This window comes from Cyclopterus lumpus, chromosome 11, assembly GCF_009769545.1.
Source record: "Cyclopterus lumpus isolate fCycLum1 chromosome 11, fCycLum1.pri, whole genome shotgun sequence".
NCBI classification, from domain to species: domain Eukaryota; kingdom Metazoa; phylum Chordata; class Actinopteri; order Perciformes; family Cyclopteridae; genus Cyclopterus; species Cyclopterus lumpus.
In genome coordinates, this window is record NC_046976.1 from 8,248,019 (window position 1) to 8,269,058 (window position 21,040).

General features: G+C 42.7%; 1 protein-coding gene across 9 annotated transcripts in view; it reads left to right on the forward strand.

Annotated features, from left to right (window-relative positions):
* trps1 (trichorhinophalangeal syndrome I) overlaps window positions 1-19,676 on the forward strand; it is a 98,580-nt gene extending 78,904 nt beyond the window's left edge. For all 9 annotated transcript variants that reach the window (XM_034544688.1, XM_034544695.1, XM_034544689.1 and 6 more), the window contains 2 exons: window positions 10,046-10,168; window positions 13,478-19,676. In XM_034544688.1, coding sequence (XP_034400579.1) covers window positions 10,046-10,168; window positions 13,478-15,091 — 1,737 coding nt within the window. In that variant the 3' untranslated portion in view covers window positions 15,092-19,676. The remainder of the gene's footprint in view (window positions 1-10,045; window positions 10,169-13,477) is intronic.
* The last annotated feature ends 1,364 nt before the right edge of the window (window positions 19,677-21,040 follow it).

The following is a 21,040-nucleotide window of genomic DNA, read 5'->3' on the forward strand; positions in this document are numbered from 1 at the left end:
GAGATACATTTGGTGTGTGTGTGTGTGTGTGTGTGTGGGGGGCGCCAAGTGTGTGGTATGTGTGAGGTCATTTTGAGGTGCAATACTCTAAAGTGCCATCTATTATGCAGTTTGGCTTTCTCACTTCTCTTTCCTCCTTTTCTTGGTCATCTTTCCGTCACTCTTTCTCACTCTTCTTCTTCTTCCTCTCCCCGAGGAGGGAAATCGTTCCTGTCCAAGGTCGTTTGGCAATTAAGATGCATCGCCGCTCGGCGCACATCCTTACCTTGTTTGGATCAAAGAACAACAGCAAACATTTAGCGACACAGCTGTTACCATAAATCCAAAATGGAATTTAGGCAACAGGTTGTTTTCACGTCGGTGTTAACAGAGAGAAATGTGTTCGTGCATGTTTGTGTCCTTTCTGATTTTGGTTTAAACTTCCTGCCGACCGCAGTTTATTGCCTGTCAGGTCAACTTACAGCATGCAAGGTTTATTGTCTTACTTATGAATGTGCACGTCGTTGAGCTCAGGTCTGTTTCCCAGATGACACTGGCGATCATTACATTAGCACCATAGTTCAGCGGTTCAACTATAATAATGATCAAATCACAACTGCCAAAACAAAGAGAATGGAGGGTCTTTCTGATAATTATGCTCAATCAAACATAAGTGATCAAACACCTCTGCATGCACAGCAAAAAAAAAAACTGGTCATTAGTGAGTTCTCTGACAAATACTTTGTGTTATTTGAATTAAACATTCAAGAAATGGAAAATGCCGAATTGGCTATAATTCATATGGGAAGTCCTCAGGCCATTAGCCAAACATTTATACATTGTTGTATTAAATATACCATATGTATTCACATAAACCTCAGTCATTATCTTGTTATTACAGGATCACAAGAGGGACTGTGATTTTAATTTTTAATGACAACCCTCGCAGCCTCAGAGCTGTGGCTCTAACAGCACAACAACTCTTTTGCAAACATCCTCTTGGTAAATATTGCTGTGGCTGTGACATATGAGCTTGAAATGTGTAGCCCTTGGTCAGAAGTTTTACTACAAGAAAACAGACACCTAAACTTCCTCCTTTGTTTTGATTCAGAGCAGTGACTTGATATTGGAGTTGTAACTGTTCATTGATAGATGAGCATTAGGATGAAATATGTATCTTTCAGGTGAATATGCATCAACTTAAGTTGAAGATACGTCCCGACTTAGTGAGGAAACAGTTGTAAAGACCTCCACCATTCACGAATTCCCATTAAAAGGACATCTGTTTCCCTAATTAAATGGTACAGTTTAGTGTTTTAGGTAAGCTGGTGGACTCGCTGTTCTGGCACTGTGGATTTCAACAGCACCTGAAGGGGTCATGTGGGTCTGTCTTGTGTGGGAATCAGCCCACTGAACTATTCTCAGAAAAACAATAAAATAGAGTCTAAGACCGTTAATAAGACCCTAATACCAGTGGATAAGACTACAGGTATTAAGGATGCACATTATAATAACTCCCTCTCCCCCCCTTACTCTTTGTATGTCTCCCCCCTCCCCCCTCTCCCTTTGGGCAGTAGGGTGAGTTGAGACTTCTCTGTGTGTGTGTGTGTGTGTGTGTGTGTGTGTGTGTGTGTGTGTGTGTGTGTGTGTGTGTGTGTGTGTGTGTGTGTGTGTGTGTGTGTGTGTGTGTGTGTGTGTGTGTGTGTGTGTGTGTGTGTGTGTGCGTGCGTGTGGCAACCTGCAGGGCCTTCCCACAACCTGCAGGGCCTTCCCACAAAGACACACACATACTCATGGCCCCTCTCACTCGTATATGTTCCCTTTCACACACAAACACACATGTCAGAACATGTTGCTTTGCTGGTCACTGCTTTCCAGACAGAAATATATATATATTTTTTAAAAGTGTTCTTGCAGTTTGATATCCTTTTTCACAAAGTGTTCACAAACCGTATCGATACAAAAGAAGTCTCGCGTCTGCTTCAGGTCCAATGTATGAACTTCTCTAGTGTTCACCCTCTGTTTCCCCTCAGTGTGGTGCATGCTCTATTACTGCACAAGGAGAGTCCAAGGTTGAATCCAGAAAACGTCTATTACAGCGAGAAGAAAACACACACTGTCTATCTTTAGCTATCTTATCAAAATGATAAGTTTCAGCTTTATAGAATCAGCTGCTTGATAAACACAAAGCCATGTAACTGGATATCAGTGCTCTCTACCACTCGTATCCAGTTACATGGCTTTGTGTTTGCACACACATAGAAAACAGCATTACAGCACACGCACCAGCACAGAATAACACGCACACACACACACATTTTAAGTATGCATGCATTGAGGCCGTTTATCAAAATTAGATCAACGTGAAACGGTTTCCTTTTGTCTCTGTTTGTTAGTGTGCTTTTCTCTCTGTCTCTCTCTCTCTCTATCTCTCTGTATATCTCTCTGTCTCTCTCTGTCTCTCTCTGTCTCTATCTTTCTCACAGTTCACTGGTCGTCATCTTTTACCCAGAACAAACATTTGTAAAGTCAATCGTTTATCAAAATCGGATCAATGAAAAACGATTTTACATAAGTGCGTCCCAGTCTTAGTGCACAAAGTTGTGCACTTTTCCTGCACAGAAAGAGACTCTCCATAGGTCCAAAGCAACAAAAGGTAGCAACGACTGTATGCACTGAACACAGAGGGTTGAAAAGACCATGGAAGAGGGAGGAAGAAGGGCCGGAAAGGAGTGATAGCTGAGTGAAAGGCTGAGAGAATGAAAGGAGGTTGAAAGGAGCGAAATGGGCCACACACTGTGTGTGTGTGTGTGTGTGTGTGTGTGTGTGTGTGTGAGTGTGAGAGAGAGGGGGAGAGAGAAGGGGTAAGACATTGACCTCACTCTCCTGTTGTGCCAAGTAGAGGTGTGTGTGTGTGCGTGCATGTCACAGTGATGTCATCTTTAGACGCTCAGCTGACACTCTTGTCTCTTTTGTCACTCTTTGTCACACACACACATGCACACAGGCATCCAAAATGACATGGCTGTTGGGAAAGCTAACACCTATTTCACTATTGCACGGAGTGAAATAGGTGTGTGTGTGTGTGGTAGTAGCTTATTGGTAACAAAGGATGTGGCTCGCGGTATCTTGGGCTCCCTTATCCAGATAGAGACTATCGCTACTTTTTATATTTATGGAGCAGTTGCATCTGTATACTTGCAATATTCTCATTGCTGTTATCACATCCCATTACATAACGCACTTATCAAGTTTAAATTTAAATTTTAGTTTGTCCCAGTTGGCAATTGGTTCTGCAGCAGCTATGAGAAGCAACTTGAACATGAAAGACTAAGAGGCTTAGCAACGGGCAGTCACCAAACACAAGGTGCTGATACAGAGTTACAGGCCGGCAGCATAACGCAAATTACCATCGTCATCATTACCGGCGTCTCCTCGGCCATCGATACCGATCAATGACAGGCAATCATCACTTTCCTCGTGCTTATACCATCAACCTAGAGGCCAAAGGCAGGAGTCGTTACACATGATTATGTTGGCAGAAGGGTTTGTGAGGATGTAGCCTGCCCCATTGGGTGATTTATGAGTTATTCATGCTCTCATATAGCGAGATGACATGTGTTAATAAGAACCATCATTTACGTTTACCCTGACCCTCTTTGGTACTGTACCCAGAGCTGCAGCTGTTTAAAGTAAACCTTCGAGGGTCCTGGCCTCAAACCCGGCAGCGTCGTCATCGTCTATGCGTTTATTTATGCGGAGTAATACGCTCGGCAGTGCTGTTGCAGCGGATGACTACAAATCCAGCATCTTAACGCAGGACAAGAATCTTCCAGCTCCTCTGCTGCCGCTCACTCTGTGTGCAGCTATTGCCTCAGGAAGGATTTTATCTGGCGAGCCTCGCTCGCGATCGCTCCCAACCGCTAGCCTCGGTTGTCTGAGCGGTCCCGTTACAACACTGAGGTTGCGGGGGGGTTTGATTTTCTTGAAGTTCTGTCATCGCGCGGCCTCTAAAGAGGAGGGGGGTTGGGGGGGGGGTTCTGCTGAATGTGCTGCAGTGGTAGCGCTGTGCTGGGAGCGTGAATGCTGCCGGAGCAGCCTGTTAGAGGAGAGCTGCGTGTGGAGGGCCAGTCGCACGCTGAGCTGAAGGTCATGCTCGGTGTGATCGGGCAGGAGGTGCTGTGTTAGGACACAGACGGGCCATTTTCAATCCAGCAACGGATTCCAGCCAAGTGTCTTACGTGGGTTTTTTTTCTAATGTGTTTGATGTAGTAAATACATACATTTGGTATATTGTGTTAATATACTGCGTCAGAACTTGACTCGTGGTGGTGCGACTCTAAACGCTGCCGTTCTGTTTCAGTATGATTGGCTGATAGTGTGTGCTGGACTACGACTTAAAGGTTAATAGGAGCCACTTCAAAATAGGAGTTCATTTGTGGGAGTGTTGACAGGGTTAAGTTTAATTTCCGTTGAGAGGGAAGAACCACACCACAGCCTATTATGTTATCGTGATCCTTTTTTAAATGTCTGTGGATTCCTTTGGTCGCACCCCTTTCCAGAGTTACCGGCAGGCCATTTTTTTGCTGCTGAATTAGTTTCTCCCCACCTCACTGATAATGTCATCTGATTAGATAATCAACAGGAAATACAGCCTCTGTTACACGTCGCAGTTGGGCTGCGTCCATTATGCCATTAAGTAAAGCAGACATTCAGTTGTTATTATATTTTTTCCCCCAAATCACAGATTGTCTGTAGTGAATCTTTGTCCTCCATGTTGACTTTAACAGTTCTCACCTGTTTCAGTGCCATTTGTACCTCTGCTACTCAAACCTTGTTGTATTCAGGCTTATTATTATTTTAATAATCTGTTAATTAGTTCGTTTTTTTTGTGTTACTCTGTTGAATAAGAATAAACTAGCAGAATAAATGCAGAATCCTTTCCACTCAAACCCAATTTATTCTATTAGAGGCAATTTAAATGCACACAGTAGTCTGAGAGTAAACCACACAGATGGACTTCTGCAGCCATATGCGTAACACATACATAGACCTACACACACGTGCACACACACACACACATATTTGATGGGTGGTAGCACCTATAAGGGGGGTCTCTGTTAGATTTGTTCCAGATGCTCCTCAGTGTATGAGTGTGTGTGCGTGTGTGTTGGTATGATTACATTGGTGAATCTTTAGCTGACACCATCTCTGTGCACAGGGTCTATTTCCTCTTCTTTTTTATATGTGCGTGCGTGCGTGCGTGCGTGCGTGCGTGCGTGCGTGCGTGCGTGTGTGCGCATTAGAGGGAGAGCGAGTGGCTGATCCACTGTATAGGATATTGGATTTGGCTGTATGGAATTTAGTTAATTCCTCCAGCTAGTCTTCTAGCGTGATTAAATAATCGCTGATTTAATGCAAGGCAGTGCGTCGATCAATGTAAGTGTGTGTCTCTCTGTGTGTGTGTGCGTTTAAAGCATGGCTGACTTACTCTTTAAGTGAATTAAATGTAATTTCAATTTGAAATACTTTGTTACGAAAGCCTTCTTTTTTAATTAATTTTAGACCGCAGGCCGCCTCGGATCTATTTCGTTATGCTCTTTCTCACGTTCTCTCTCTCTCTAGTTATTACTCTGCGCATCTCTCTCCACATAACGCCAAGGTTAACGGCACCTTGACACTTTGATGTAAGTTCAGTGCACCACACACTGTGCAAAATGAAAAATCTGCGTGTTTTGTTGCAAACTGAGTGCATCCTTATAAAAATGTGACCCGACTTCTCCCGGCATACGAATTCCAACAATGGGACTTCCACTTGTGAGATCAGCAAGCATTACTGGGAAATGCCGTCTTGCTTGGTATATCCTCAACAACAACAACAACAACAACAACCTATTTGAATACGCTGTGAGATAAAAGATTAAGTTATTTTAAAAATGCATATGAAGCATTTTTTTTAAACATGGCTGCTCTCGTGTCGGCCACCAGCCTGCCGAGCCAGATTATTTTAAGTGAAGCTATTCCACCACTGCAGTTTGAAGATGCCACCGCACATTGGTTGCAGATGGAAGCTAAAGTAAATGCGAGGGACTCTTTATACAGAACCTAAACCAGTGAACGCTTATCTGCTTCGGGCAGCTCCTCCATTAAGATCTGAAAGACCATGTAGTGTAAACAGTTTGTACAACATCTGTACATTTATGGCTTCAGGAGACTCTGAGTGGACTCAAAGACACAGCCGAAGGGTTCAGCCACCGTGTGGTTAGACCATCTGTTTTGATGTTGAATAAAAATCTGATTCTCCAGAATGAAGTTATAATTTATTAGTGCTTTTTATGAGTCACGAAAAAGTCACTGAGAAACAGCTCATGACTTCTGTTTGAATTTAAAAGATAGCAATCACTTTGACCCATTTCATGGAAAGTTGGCGTAGCATTGTGAACCCATAAAAGTCTCAAAACAAAGAGTCTTCAAGATGTTCAGACACGGAAGGGAGGAGTACAAATGTGTAATGTAAAATGTAGCCTATTTTCCCAAAGTGCATATTTTATCCCCCCAAAAAAAACAACAGTCGGGTTGTGGAGCCTCTTTTATGCGTTCTTGCATGAAATCTACTGCCACAAGGGAAAAAGGGCTCTCTGTTAAAGCAGTTTGTGCATTACAGCTGATTGTGAAAGTTATTAAATCAATAAATGCTGTTTAATGTGCAGCCTGCCACTGAGTATATTGTAGTCTTATTGTCTGCAGCCTTTTCATGAGCATTGTTGGACAAAGAAATCTGCCAATATTGTCAACTTGTCAGTGTTGTATGTTGATGCACACCCACTGTTTCTGGACATCTGGCCTGGGGATAGTACAGCCTTGTTTACATTGGATGCTCAAATGCACTTCCTACTTAAGAAGCCTCACTTTGTATCTCAACATCAAGTTTAAAGTTAGTTTGTGGGCTAGATTAGGAGGAAGTTGATAAATTCTTTAATTTCCTGATTAATGAATGCATTTTTGTTTGTGTGTGTGCCTCCGCGTGTGTGTGTCAGAGGGCGTTGTTGGTGGTGCTAATTGAACGGTATCATAGGCCGCAGATAAATAGATGTCATTAAGTCCCTAAGGTCTAATTACCTGCAGCCCTCCTTTGTAGGCTGAGGTGAGTGGGAGAGGCTAGGTATCAGTAATCCATCAGAAAGAACAAGCACTTACACACACACACACACATTGTCGATATACACCAATACACCCAGCAGCACACATGCATAGTTTTGAAGCCACCAAAAGATGTACTCCCACTTACAGCAAACCCACGTAAAGTCTGGATGTACAAAGCCGAGTGTGTGCGTGTGAACTTGCACATTTCCACACATGTCAAGCCAACTAGCTGATGATTGAAAGGGAAGTTAAAAATCATGAGCCAGATTTAGTGTGTGTGTGTGTTTGTGTGTGTGTGTGTGTGTGTGTGTGTGTGTGTGTGTGTGTGTGTGTGTGTGTGTGTGTGTGTGTGTGTGTGTGTGTGTGCTTGTGTGCGTTTAGGAAGGTGGTGGGTGGGGGGGCTATTTCTGTACTTTCCTGTGTAATTGACACTTGAACCTCGCTCTCCTACCAACACACAGATGCACACACACTTTGCTATCCTTATACCATGGTTTTGGGGGAGCCAAGATACACCCAACACGCATGCGCGCGCGCACACACACACACACACTCTTCTTCGATAGCAGCCCGTAATCTAAATCTTGCATGCTTTCATTAGCCAGGTGGAGCAACTATTTGTTGTGTGTGTGTGTGTGTGCGTGTGCGTGTGCGTGTGTGTGTGTGTGTGTGTGTGTGTGTGTGTGTGTGTGTGGCGATGAGGGGCAGCTGTGGGGCCATATGTGAGTGATTTGGGTGCTCGGAGGGAAACTGAATTCTGATGACAGATGCACTGTTTGGCTTGCAACACTAGACACACACACACGCACGCACAGACACAGGAAACGTACATCAATCAATCACCTGGCTCTGTCTCTCTACATGTGGTGACCGTATGTTGTGTGCGGCATACACTACACACATAGGCAGGCAGGAACACACACACACACAGCAGAGGATGTAAGTGTTCTGATGTCAGATGTATTAGAGTACCATAAAGACTCTAATATTAGCTAAGGTGTTTATTACAAACAGCATTATTGTAAACAGGATGCTCTATTGTACACATGTTGAGACTGAGAGACTCAGAGTATGAATAAACACATCTACGGTGTTCCTTTTATATAAAATCTTAATACAATCTAAAAGTTTGATGTTGTAGCTCAATTCCAGACAGTATGAAGGATATCATCGTAAATGTCTCTTTATGAGCTCAAATTGTAGCAAGGGGGAAAAAAGAGGAGCTATTAAACCACTTTTCATTGCCAGTAGAATTTGACCTCTAAACTTTTCACACTGTCTTGTACAGATGTTTGATCAGTTTCTTATTTTAATGTTCATTATTTTTTGAGAAATCCTTCACTTTAACTTCCTCGTGCAAACGCAGCTTTAAATAAATATTATATTTGACTTTGCTTATTACATTTAGAAGTTGCGTGAATTCTTCTACACCACAACATACGATTAGCATTTGCTAATGTCCACAGTTGCCATACTGAGTATCTCTTTATTAAATGTATATTGCTCAGGCTGTACGTGCGTGCGTTCCCAGATGAATGTAAATTGGTTAATTGTGCTGTGATCCTTGCAGTACATCAGATTGCGAAACACTAAACTGAACAGTGCTGTGTCCACTGGGCTCTTTTGCTTTTAGCTGGCAGCCTGAAACAGATGCTCAATGGAAGTGCTGGTCGTGGCTCCATCTGTAGCTCTGAGACTACAGACCCGCCTGATTGATTGAAGTGCGGCGCACTTTTGTGAAAAGTTGAAATGTTTTCAACTTTTATAGCACTGGGTGCGCTGAGCCCAAGGAAAATCTCTTGGCACTGTCATGAACATAAAAACAACAAGAAACCAGCGCTGAAAGGAGAAGGTCCCAGTGGATGTAAAGTCCACGATGGAGGAAGAGAGACGGAGAAACAGATTGGGATAAAAGAGACAATACAAGACAGAGAGAGGGGGAAATATGGCAGACACGCAGGCAGGAGGCGGATTTGTACCCATAGTACAGTACGCGGCCGTTCACTAGAACAACCATCGAGAGAGTATCAATGCGGACGTCACAACCACAACATGTTTTCTTTTCCACTGCTATTCAAATCAGTACTAAAACTAAACTATAATTTCGAGGAAATGAGGAATTGAAGATTGGATCAGCAACAATGCTTTTTTTCATAATTAAAGAGCAAAAACTGGTGGGATAGACAGGCCGACAGGGAGACAAACAGAGTCATGGAGGAGAAAGATGAGGTATGCTGTCTTCTCCGGGTCATAAAGGTGGTGAATGGGGCCAGAGACTTAATGGGATGGAGAAACGTTGTGATTGGCTCATTACTGTGATGGAGCACGTTGCCACGACAATTGGCCTTTTCACCCCTCCCTTCTTCCTTGCACACACTACTTTTTCATGCACCACTGCAGGTGTGTGTGTGTGTGTGTGTGTGTGTGTGTGTGCGTGTGCGTGCGGGTGTGCGTGTGTCCTGCAGTTCAGATATATGCTTAAACAATCTTCAAGGTGAACGTCTTTGTCGAGTGGTACTTGATTAGCCACATACTTAACACCCACACAAGGTATTCAACGCAACTACATCATTTTCTTTCCATTGAAGTATATTTTGTTGTTTTTATTAACCTTGTTCCATGCAGAGGGAATCGGTGTAGAGCAGAACAATGGTCTCAATAGGATTTCCCATTAGGCATGATAAATGAGAGCACATCATCTCTCTGCCACCAAGCCAATCTGTTTCCTCTCTCTCTGCTGACCTTACGTCAGTGGTGTGAATATTAAAAAGGTATCAAGACTGAAGTCAGCGTTTTCAGCCCCCCACCCCCACCTCCCCTCCTTCTCTTTTCGCTTTATGACTTTTCTGGCTTTCTAAGTTTCTTTAGCGGTCTTTATTTCTTTCTTTGCTTTCTAATGTTGTCCGTCTTTCTCCATCCGTAGCGACGCAGAGGCAGCGGGGTCTTCTGTGCAAACTGTCTGACCACCAAGACGTCTTTGTGGAGGAAGAACTCTAATGGAGGCTACGTCTGCAACGCGTGTGGTTTATACCAAAAACTACATTCGGTAAGTCGTGCGCATGCAAATTGATGCTGTAGCTGCACCGGCTGTGCATTTCACTGCAGAGCATATTAAGCAAACTGTAGACCTGTGAGTGCAGAAGTGGTACAGGAGGAAGTTGCTGTGTATTAGTGATTCCCCCAAACCAATTAGAAGAGACACAAGAAGGGAGCTATACATTTCCAAAACAAATAAATATAGAGGGACAGAAAGCAATCCCTAGAAGTGAGCCGAGACTCTGGTGTATCATCACACAAAAGTTAACTTGTTATGCTGAGCTCCTACACACACACTCCTACACACACATAGGAGACCGACATACACTCATAACGGTTGTACTGGATCGGGAACCCAGTGCGTCAGACTATTTTATAGACTGTGCTGTGTTTTGATAAATCCACGGGGTCACTTTGACCACTAATTATCATTCCTCCTGTCTGACCGATTAGCACACTACGCAAATTAAAGGGTGCACACTGCAGTCAAGTCCTTGCATACATTCTGTGAATCCCGCTGTGAAAACCTAATATTGTGGAAGCTGGGAGTTACAAACCATTTCAGTGGTCACTGGGAGCCAGCTCCATGGAGTGAGAAAGTTGACAGAATGAATCAATTTTACCATCTAAGCCCGAGGAAAGTCCATGAAATTCTCAAATCTAATTAAACTGCATGAATTACAGATGAGATAAAGACCCGGCCCATAATTTAGTTGAATATATATTTCTCACCTCATATGTTTGTAAGTAAAAGAGAAGTTCGCACTTCAATACAGCTATTTAAGGCAAGGGTTTATAAATATTACCTGTGTGAAACACGCCTTCAGAGCGTCAGTGTGTACACATATATACACATATATATATATGTGTATATATGTGTACACACTGACGCTCTGAAGGCGTGTTTCATATATATATATATATATATATATATATATATATATATATATATATATGCCAGATTCATGTTGGCTGTTTAAGCTCAGCTTGTAACATTTCAAAGTGAAAATGTTTCAGTGTAATAAATCACAGTGTTAGTAAATGCATCAGTGGGTTGACCCTGTTACAACCCAGAGATCTAAGCTGCAATTATGGGATGGAGCTTTAAAGACCTTTCACAGGATGTCAAGCCACGGCGGTTTACTCCTTCCTGCCCCTGCAGATGTCCTTGTGTCAACCCGTTCATCTCATCTGCTGCTCCAATCACGTCCCAGCCCCCTCTGCATCTTCACGACAGTCGTATTTTATATCCTATAATAAAGGTTTTATATGCTCTACACACATTATTAGAGAGGATAGCAGCTAGTAAAACACTTCAGAGTGAGAGTGGGGAAGTGAGAGTTATGAATACGGAGAGAGAAAAAGGTAGACATAAAGGGAGGGAGGAAGAGGAGAGGAAGAAAAGGGAGGAAGACAAAGAAAGAGGAGAAGATTAAGGTAAAGAGTGAGGGTGGAGATAATGAAAGGGAGAGTGTAAAGAGCCATAGAAGGAGGGAGACAGATCAGGAGAAAATGCAGATGAGATTTCAAAGTAGAGAACAGTAACTCCAAAGTGTGTGTGTTTGTTAGGGCGCCTCACAAGATTGTAGAAGCAGCAATGCGATAATTGATGAGCATCAAATGCTTCTTATGTACAACTCCATTGCAAACTATACCGTATGCATTTAACAAATACATGAATAACGCACTGTTTAAATAAAATGTTACATTAGTTGGTTTTCGCTCCAGTCCTTCTCTCCTTCTTTTTCCTCGTTCCTTCATGTCCCCTCCCTCCACCTCTTCCCCCTCTGTTCCCCACCTCGTTCCCCCTTCTCATTCATCTCACCTCCTTTGCTTCGGTCTCCCTTTTGCTCCTGTCTTTAGCTCTTCTTCTACGCACTCCTCTGCAACTAGAAACACAAAACCAGAGCGCCATAAAGAATAGGAAAAATGTCAGTGATGTGACTGACATTGTTTCCACTGTTGAGGCTGTCAGCCTCCTCCGTGATGGACTCCTGTTTATTGTAATGATCCAGGTGTCTAACATCTTCTCTCTGATTAACAACAGAGATTATTACCAGTGTGGCTGCTATGTGGAGGCAGCTGTCTGGATTGCGTGTGTATTAATTGATCATTGAAACCAAGCGCTGTCCCTCCTGAGGATTTATGTTGACCTAGTTTGGCCATGAAAACTGTTGATTGTCAAAACAAATGAGGTAATCATTTTTTATGTTACACGTGCAGCAGGACATCCTGGATTGATGCTGTGACCCATTTCTCCTTAAATACTTTCAGTAGCAGCTCTACAATGACGGATGATGACTCGGCACATATATAGCGTGCTTCTACACACTTACCTTGAGAGACACACTGTCAGTCACAGATATAGGGCTATCCGTAAAGGTGCACAGATAACCATGAATACATTCACACAATAAATCACTCCCAGCATCGACATAGAAAAAAAGCTCCCTAATTTAGTTTTTGTATTAATCTCACTTATTACTATTTATAATGTGTATTTAGAGAGGGAGCCTAAAACAAGCCGGTTCTTCAATAGTGAAAGGCTAGCAAGTCATCACTTTTTGAGTTGAAGCGTAGACTTTAATTTACTTTAGCTAATTTATCAGGAAATGTTTTAGATTGTTTGGATTTTGTTGTAGAAAGTCTCATCATCTTGCGTATATCTTTATAAGTACTTTGTTAATTCAAATGGGAAATCAAATAAGTTTCATAAACTGTGTTGTTGTTGTTATCTTCTGGAATTCAGCTTAACTGTTGCCTTTTCAATCAAACAGTAGAAATACTGTATACTTCAATAATTAGGATCCGTCAAGTAAAAGTTGAGTCTGCAGGGCAAACTCCATTTACATCAGATGTAAGCGCTCCCCCTAGTGGTCAGGGCAAACAAACACAGTCCTCAGGATTGCTAGGCATGTTCGTCTTTTATTATCATGTCACAGTTAATTACACCGAGATCGAGTCCATATGAATTGAGACTTTACAAAACTTCAAAACTTTGATCTACCATCGGAAGCTTCACTGAGTGACTGTTTTAGTCGGACCACCTTGCCTTCGTTGTTAGAAGAACAATAGCTGCAGTTGTCGATCTTGGTCAGTCCAGCTTCCTTAGCATTAATGTGTTTGTATATTTCACCAAATATCAAATTACTTTACGTTTAACTGGGATGTTTATTGGTCATAAGTTTGAATGTTATAATTCCATCACAATCAAATAATGCTTGGCTATGTATGTTTGACATCAGTCATGTCAGATCAGTACCCTACAAACAGGAACATCTTTTTATCTTACATTATTCGTTGTTTTCCTCTCTTGTAGACACCCAGACCTCTAAACATCATCAAGCAGAACAACGGTGAACAGATTATCCGACGCCGGACCCGAAAACGCATCAACCCTGATTCGCTGTCATCTGAGACCCCCGCCCCCAAACAACAACGCATCACCAGCGAGGAGCGTGTGAATGGGGAGGAGTCGGACAGAAGTTTTGCAACAATCAAAAGCCAGCAGCCTTCACCGCGCTCGCGCTCACCCCGATCCACTCAAGCCTTTCTCGCCAATCAAACATTGGAGATCCATCGACGAATGCCTCCCCTGCTCCTCCCCTCACATCCCCCCTCCTCATTGGTAGCTGAAGGCAATGGGGGCGTTGCTGAGGGAGGGATTATATCAAAAGGAGAGGGAGGAAAAGGAGGAGGGGGGTCAGAAAGAGGCAGTCCGATTGAAAAGTACATGCGTCCATCCAAACCGTCTAGTTATTCGCCTCCTGGATCACCCATTGAAAAGTACCAGTACCCTCTTTTCTCCTTACCCTTACCATTAACCCTCTCGCCCGATTTGACCCCTGAGTCGGATTGGCTCAGATTCTGGACCAAGTATAAGATGGCAGCCGCCTCTGGGGTTCCTGGCAGCATCAGTAATCTCAGTAGCCCCGTTGGCCTCGGAAATAACGCTCTTTACCTTGGTGCAATGGTGGCTCCAGGACCGCATCATCAGCAAAGCTACACGGTGCCTTACTGCGCCTCTCCCTACTCTCCTCTTCCCCCACCTCCAGCCCCTCCTCACTATCCTCCTCCTCCTCTTCACTCCCAAACGTCATCGCCATCATTAGAAAATGATGCTCCTTTGGATCTCGCAATAAGACAAAGAGATACCAGCGCTGTAAATGCACACATGTCTACAAATGGTGCGGAGAGGAGAAGGCAAGAGTCACCACTAGCTGAAAGGTTGAGAGAGAACTGGAAAGGAGAGAAAGAGGAGGACGAGGAGAGCATAGATGAAGGAGGAAGCTCAAAAGAGGAGATGGGAAGGGAAGAAAAGGATAATTTGACAAAACGTCGGCCAAGTGTCCCATCGACTCGCGCAATGGTGGAAGTGGCCACGCAGGACGACCTGACCAACCGCTGCATCCACTGTGGGATCTACTTCCTCGACGAGGTCATGTATGCCCTGCACATGAGTTGTCACGGCGACCAGGGACCATACCAGTGCAGTTTTTGCCTCCACGTGTGTGTGGATCGCTATGATTTCACCACACACATACAGAGAGGCTTGCACAGGTACTCGGACAAAACGCCACACAAGAGGGGCCACGAGCAAGATGGCCTCACTCAGGACGCCACCGTGATGTCGGAGCAAGAAATCGTGGCGCCGGAGGAAAACGATGAAGGCGATGATAGCGAGATCACAGATGAAAGCAACGATGTTGTCGGAGTTTGTCACGACAACCAAGCAGAAGTCACTACAGGCAATGAGGCCGCTGACATTGAAACAGAAGTTGAAAAGGAGGTAGGAGGAGAGGGCCATGACATCACAAAGCAGGCGTTGGAAGAGGAAATGGTGTCAGATAGTGATGATGTCATCACCAAGCCCACGGAGGAAACGACTGTTGCTGAATCTGAAAACGTAGATGAGAACACAGAGAGTAATTAATAATCGGATGCCTTTGACTCACACAAACCTTTAAGAACGTGTTTTATTGAATGAATAAGCTGTCAGCCTCCACGTTCCTGGGGGCTAGCTCATGTCACAGTGGGCACTAAATGGAACACATCCTTATGCTGGAAGCACTCGGCTGTCAAATGGTCAAAAATCATTGTAGGATCCCGCTCAACTGCTGCAGGGACAGTTGGGAGAAATAGCCCCCGAATCCTGCGTTGAGTGACGGCCACGTGACAGCTCTGTGGCAAGTCTTCAACGACGGAGTCCGGGCATGCAGCTGAAATCACCGTCAACAAACAGCCACTTCATGCGCTTTCCGGAGAAGAGGAAGCGCGACTGACAGTTGGACTGCTCTCATTTAGGATGAGTTTGAGGAGCTCAGCACTTGCACAGCCATCATACAGCAGAGCAAAAAAAAATAATGAATAAACAATGCGAGAAGCAAAACACTTTACCTGAGCTGATCTGTTATGCAGCACGCTAAACTGATCCCGGAGCTGGTGCCAACTAGTCTGATGCATCATTCAGACCGTTTAGTCAGATCTGATCTGGTGAGAACTCCTTTGTTCTGGTCCAGAGCGTATTGTTGTTGACTGTTTCACACGCTGTGCAGATGGTTTCGAAACCAAAACTTATTTTGACTCTTGGAAACTGGTCAGAGTTAAACCAGTTTAAACCTGGTGTTACCTTGGTACAAAAGGATCAGTTGGTTTCCATCACTCGTGCCCTCTTGTTTCTAAAACTGGCAAAAAAATCCCCCCTCCTCCCCCACCCCCCCGTGCTGCAAAGTGGCCCAAACTGGGAGACTGGTTGGGTTTGATTTGACCGAGACTTTTTGAACTGCTTAAAACCAGTTTCAACTGGTAAGACCGGAGTAATTCCGGACCGAAGTGTTCTCTTCATCCATTTGGATCAAACCAAGTGATATTATTTTCTACCTTCCTCCGTGCCATGATACTAGCTACGTGCCTGGCTGCCTGCCTAACAGAACATTCATCTATTAACCTGCTTAACATTTATAATGATGATAATGGTAATAATAATGATTATGATGTTATAGTACAAAACATGCAATTTGCTACACCTTTTTCCTATATATGTAATTTTGTAAAGGCAAATAATGCTTTTTTTTTGTGTGCAGGAAATGGTACTATAAGGATTAGTGTATTTGTGTTTTGTTTCTTTTTTAGCTATTTGTTGTTTGTGTTCTTGTGGAGACTTGTTACATTGTTCACGGCCGTCTAACAGAAATGGTACAGCAGAAGACGGGGGTTGGGTGTATGTGTGCATTTGTGTAATAGTGTTTGTGTGTAAGGAACAAAGGATGATTTAAACATTATGAAGGCGTGCGCTCGATATTTCTGTCCTCAGGGGTCACAAGTGTTGCACACCAACCCGCCCGTTTGATAGCATGTGACACATCATTTTTACATGTTCAGTGGCCTAGCGGTTTTAGCATGTTACATAACGTTCTCTTGTATATGTTCTTATTGTGTTCATTATGTGTTATAGGTCAAAATGGTCTTAGTATTTCTTTCTGTATGTCTTCACATGGTTTAATCGAGAGACTTATGAACTTCGGGACATCAAATCTTAATGTTCTCGAAAGGATCAATTATTTGCGTTGACTGTATGAACTTGTGCTCTGTATTGAGTCTACAGAGCTCCTCGCCTACAGTGTTTTACTCAGCCTATCTTGTATATCTGAGAGTTCGGTAGGTTACCTCTATGTAGCATGTTAGCGTCTTATTAAATACGTTGCCTTTTCTATGGATGGAAACTGTTAAACTTTAGACCTAAATGATACGGAACAAACACGAGACGACATTGTAAAGTTGAGTTGTATAATTTACTGAAGGGAAATGATCATGTTGCTTCAACTAACTCGTCCCCCTTCTCTCCCATTCATTACCGACGTTTGGCTTCTAAAATCTTCTTAGTTAAAAGAAAAGACCCGCCTGATTCCCTTCTCCTCGTTTATTTTTCGACTGTCAGGTCTTTGAACGTCCCCCTTTTCTTCGGAACGGAGCAACGCGGCGGCCATTTTGTTTATTTTTATAAAGAGAGAATCACTTCTTCTGCCTTGCTGCCTTAGTTGCAAAAAAACATATATATATACAAAATCACCACGAGACTCCTTTTGAAGGAAGTAATAAAAGGCCGAAAGAAAATAAAAGACAAGAAGGAGGAAAGAATGAGAACAAGATATTTTTCTATGCCTATCCAAAATGAATGAGAAATGTTCCGCCTAGTGCCTGGTAACTTGTACAGTTTTTCTAATAAGTATAACTGTCTGTGTCGGAAAGTTATGTAATGAGTCGGCAGAAGTTGGTCAAACAGACTGCTGTATTTAATTTCCATGCACCAAGATGTCAGTCATCCATTATAATGCTTGATTTCAGCCTCGCTGTCTGTTGGTCAAATACCTGTTCACACTTGGCATTTCCAGCCCACGAGAAGACCCACGTGAGCTTTAAAAAAAAAATGAAGTCGGTTGCTATCGATCACTAGTTAACTATCTCCAATTGTTGTATGTATGTTCATGACTCTGTGGAAACGTGGAGACAAACGGAAACTCTGTAACTTTTGTATGAAAGACAAAGAAGCCAAGAAGTCGGTCTGTACTGTGTATTTGGTTTACATGGAGATGAATGATGGCATGCAGTCATGTGACCAGAAGGCCCATATCATGCTGAAGGTGAAGGTTTGAGTCTGGATTTGACACCTTTTACCGTGCATGGCTCCACTGTCCATAACACACTGACAAAACCAATTCAAAAAGCATTATGTAAACAATTCAAATGGTCTTCATTATAGGAAATATCTTGTGCCAATGTGTTGAGTTTTGTTTATTATTATTTTTTTGTATTATGGTGATCTCCTAAGGGGCTGCTATAGCATAATGAAATACGTTTACATTTTAAAATGTAGCAAGTGCTTTCTTAAAAGACAGAACAAAGGAAGGACTGAGGGATACGTGCTGAGATGGATAGATGGGTGCCTTTGAAGAAGATATGAGAAGGTGGATGAACAGAGTAGCTCATACAAATAGGTTTATGTATCCATTCAGCCACTCTTCTGTGGTCTCTTTACCTCCTTCAGCATCACCTCTCCATCTCCATCTCTCTTTGTTTCTATCCACCTGTTACTCCGACTCTTCTGTGTATTCTTCCGCTGTCCTGCATCCCTTCTCTTGATTAACGTGCTCTGCTGGTGGGAGTTAGGAGTCCTGAAGGCAACTCGGTCCCCACAACTGACAACCTTTGTGCTTATGTTTACTTTGTTGCATTTCACTCCCACTTGAATGGGCCTCGGCTTTGTTGGAGGAAATTGTCACCAGCAGTGAAATTTCCAACACTTGCTCGAAGCAAAGTGTGGATTCTTTTTTTTTTTTAGATTTAGGTTCATTTGTTTGCCAACGGGACTCACATTTGATACATTTGATACAAATGTGAGTCCCGTTGGTAACGGTTTTCAGGGGACTTCTAGGAAAAGTAGGACAAAGATGTGAAAAAGAAACTGGATGAACTAGGTTGTTGTTTTGTTAAATCTGGGTGAACATCTTGATTTCTCAGCGGGCTGGAGACAAATTCTGATGCCAAAATGTTTCAGTCGTTAGGCTTTCGAAAGAAAATCCTGTCACCGAACTTGGAAGTAAAAAGAACACAGCCACGATATTTAAGAAAAAAGAAGAAAGAACTGTTCATGCACTCTTTTCATATAGTTGGTGCTCTGCAGAACCCTTTACTGTCCAAATATCTTCTTTTTGTGTATCTGCCAGTTTAACGTTAACGTCTCCCATGGGTCAAGTAAGGATGCCGTTTATGTAAAACATAAATAGTTATTAATGTTGATAGGGAGAAGATTTCAGCCGTCGTTTGTGTTTTAAAATGGGCACGAGCAGCTTGGTGATGAATGAGGTACTGCGGGACACATATGCCGTGTTTTCCTTCAATAATGAGGTTTATGTTTTAGGTTTGATGGCATTTCACATCAGAGTTTACATTGAGTGTGTGTGTGGGGGGGGGGCTGGCTTTACAAGTGTTTTAATTTTTGTCTTTCTCAGAATGTGTTATAGAGAATTATGCTGTTGCTTGCACTCCATTTATTATGTTCTTATTGCCAAGGAAGGGACAACACATACAGACACACTCACACAGACACATTCACACACACACACACACACACACACACACCGGCAGTGGTACGGCTTGAGTGTACATTTTGGGATGTACAGTATTAATCATGGGAGACAAGGGAGCTAAAGGCCAGTTTGTTATTGGTCAGACACACATGCATGCACACACATCAACTATGTACATTTAACCAATATATTTTAGTAGCATTTTGTCTCCTATTCAGTTGAATGGCTTTGATAGAATTTTGTTTTTTGTTTTTTAGGTTATTTTCTTTCTCATGTTGTATTTTATTCTGAAACCTTTCCGTACGTTGTTTTTAGGTTTCATTTCATGCAAAAATGATAATTCAACATATTTTGACAGCCAAGAAAAAGTTTGTTCCACAGCTAAACTTGAAGAATAATGTTGACGATGATGATGACGATGATAATAATTAATAAAAGTAATAACAAACATACTGAAAATGGACAATGTGGGTGTTTCATTTATTCGTGATGGACTGAAAGAGAGGAAGACCTGTTCTCTATGGATCCGTATGGATCCCCGCACGGTGCGATCAAAGAGTTCCAACCGGAGACACACTTCAGGCTTTTGGTGGTGGCTGTGGGCCCGACACATAAAGCATAACGCTTTCATAGGTTCAGTTGAATTTTTCTTTCAGAAAATATTTGCAGTAGAAAATTGTTAAAGCTCTGAACATCCCTCCTGCTGTGCTTGTGAATCCACAGACTTCATGCATTTCTATTCTCGTCTTTCCTTCACTGCTGCCGGCCGGCTTTCCCTACTTTACAAGCTTGCTTTTTGTCCTCATATAACTATCAGATTTATATTTATATTTATTTGTCACTTAGATTATTTAGTGCACACAACGTACCTCTGGAAATCAAATCAAATGCGTCGTTGCTGCACAACATGCTGTTCACGTCAAGTATTTTTTCATGCGAAATACGCTGATGTGGCGTTAATAACAGCGATGGCCGACGTTCTTCCTGAACAATGCCGGTCCAGAGAAAAACCTTAGTTGATCAGATAGCCATGATTTTTAGTATTGCTGTTTATTGTTCCCCGTGGATGATTCCATTTGATTTCTGTGACCGACTCGGATCACATTGTTCTGCACATTCAACACGAGGTAGTTTACGAGTGAATGTTTGTATCTCATGTCCCCCAGAGGATACATTGAAATGTTCTAGTGACCCCCTGACCTTTCCTTCAAGACTATCATCAAGCCAGGGTTTCAATTTCCAAATAAGAAATATCAAATTTGATTTAGAAATTGCAATTTAGTGATCCTTTTGGACATCCTTTGAGCTTTACTCTTGAGCTGCTGCAAAAGGTCAAAAGGTCAACTTCACACACAAGACAAAAGGAAGATTTCCATAATGATGTTGATCTTACCGACTCCATCATCTTCCTCCAGCATCACACCAGCACTAAAGCTCTAAAACTTCCATTTAGTACGACTAAATGTCACTTATTTATATCTTCTGTTTATTTTCACGACAAAGACATACAAAGCATTTGGCCCTCAGCCAGAGGCTCATTTCTCACCAACAAAGCCAATTCCAACTTTCCCACAATCCTCATTTGGGTCGGGAACTGTGACGGACTTAATCAGCGCATCGGTGCTATCTGTCACACGACAAAGGCTTCTCATCTTTGGTCTATTTAACGTTCAGGATTATCAATTCATCTTTGTTTTTATAAGATGAACATTGACTGGAGGTGATTAGGTCTGCTTTAGAGCCTGCAGCGGGCCGTGTGTGTGTGTGTGTGTGTGTGTGTGAGTGAGTGCACAAGT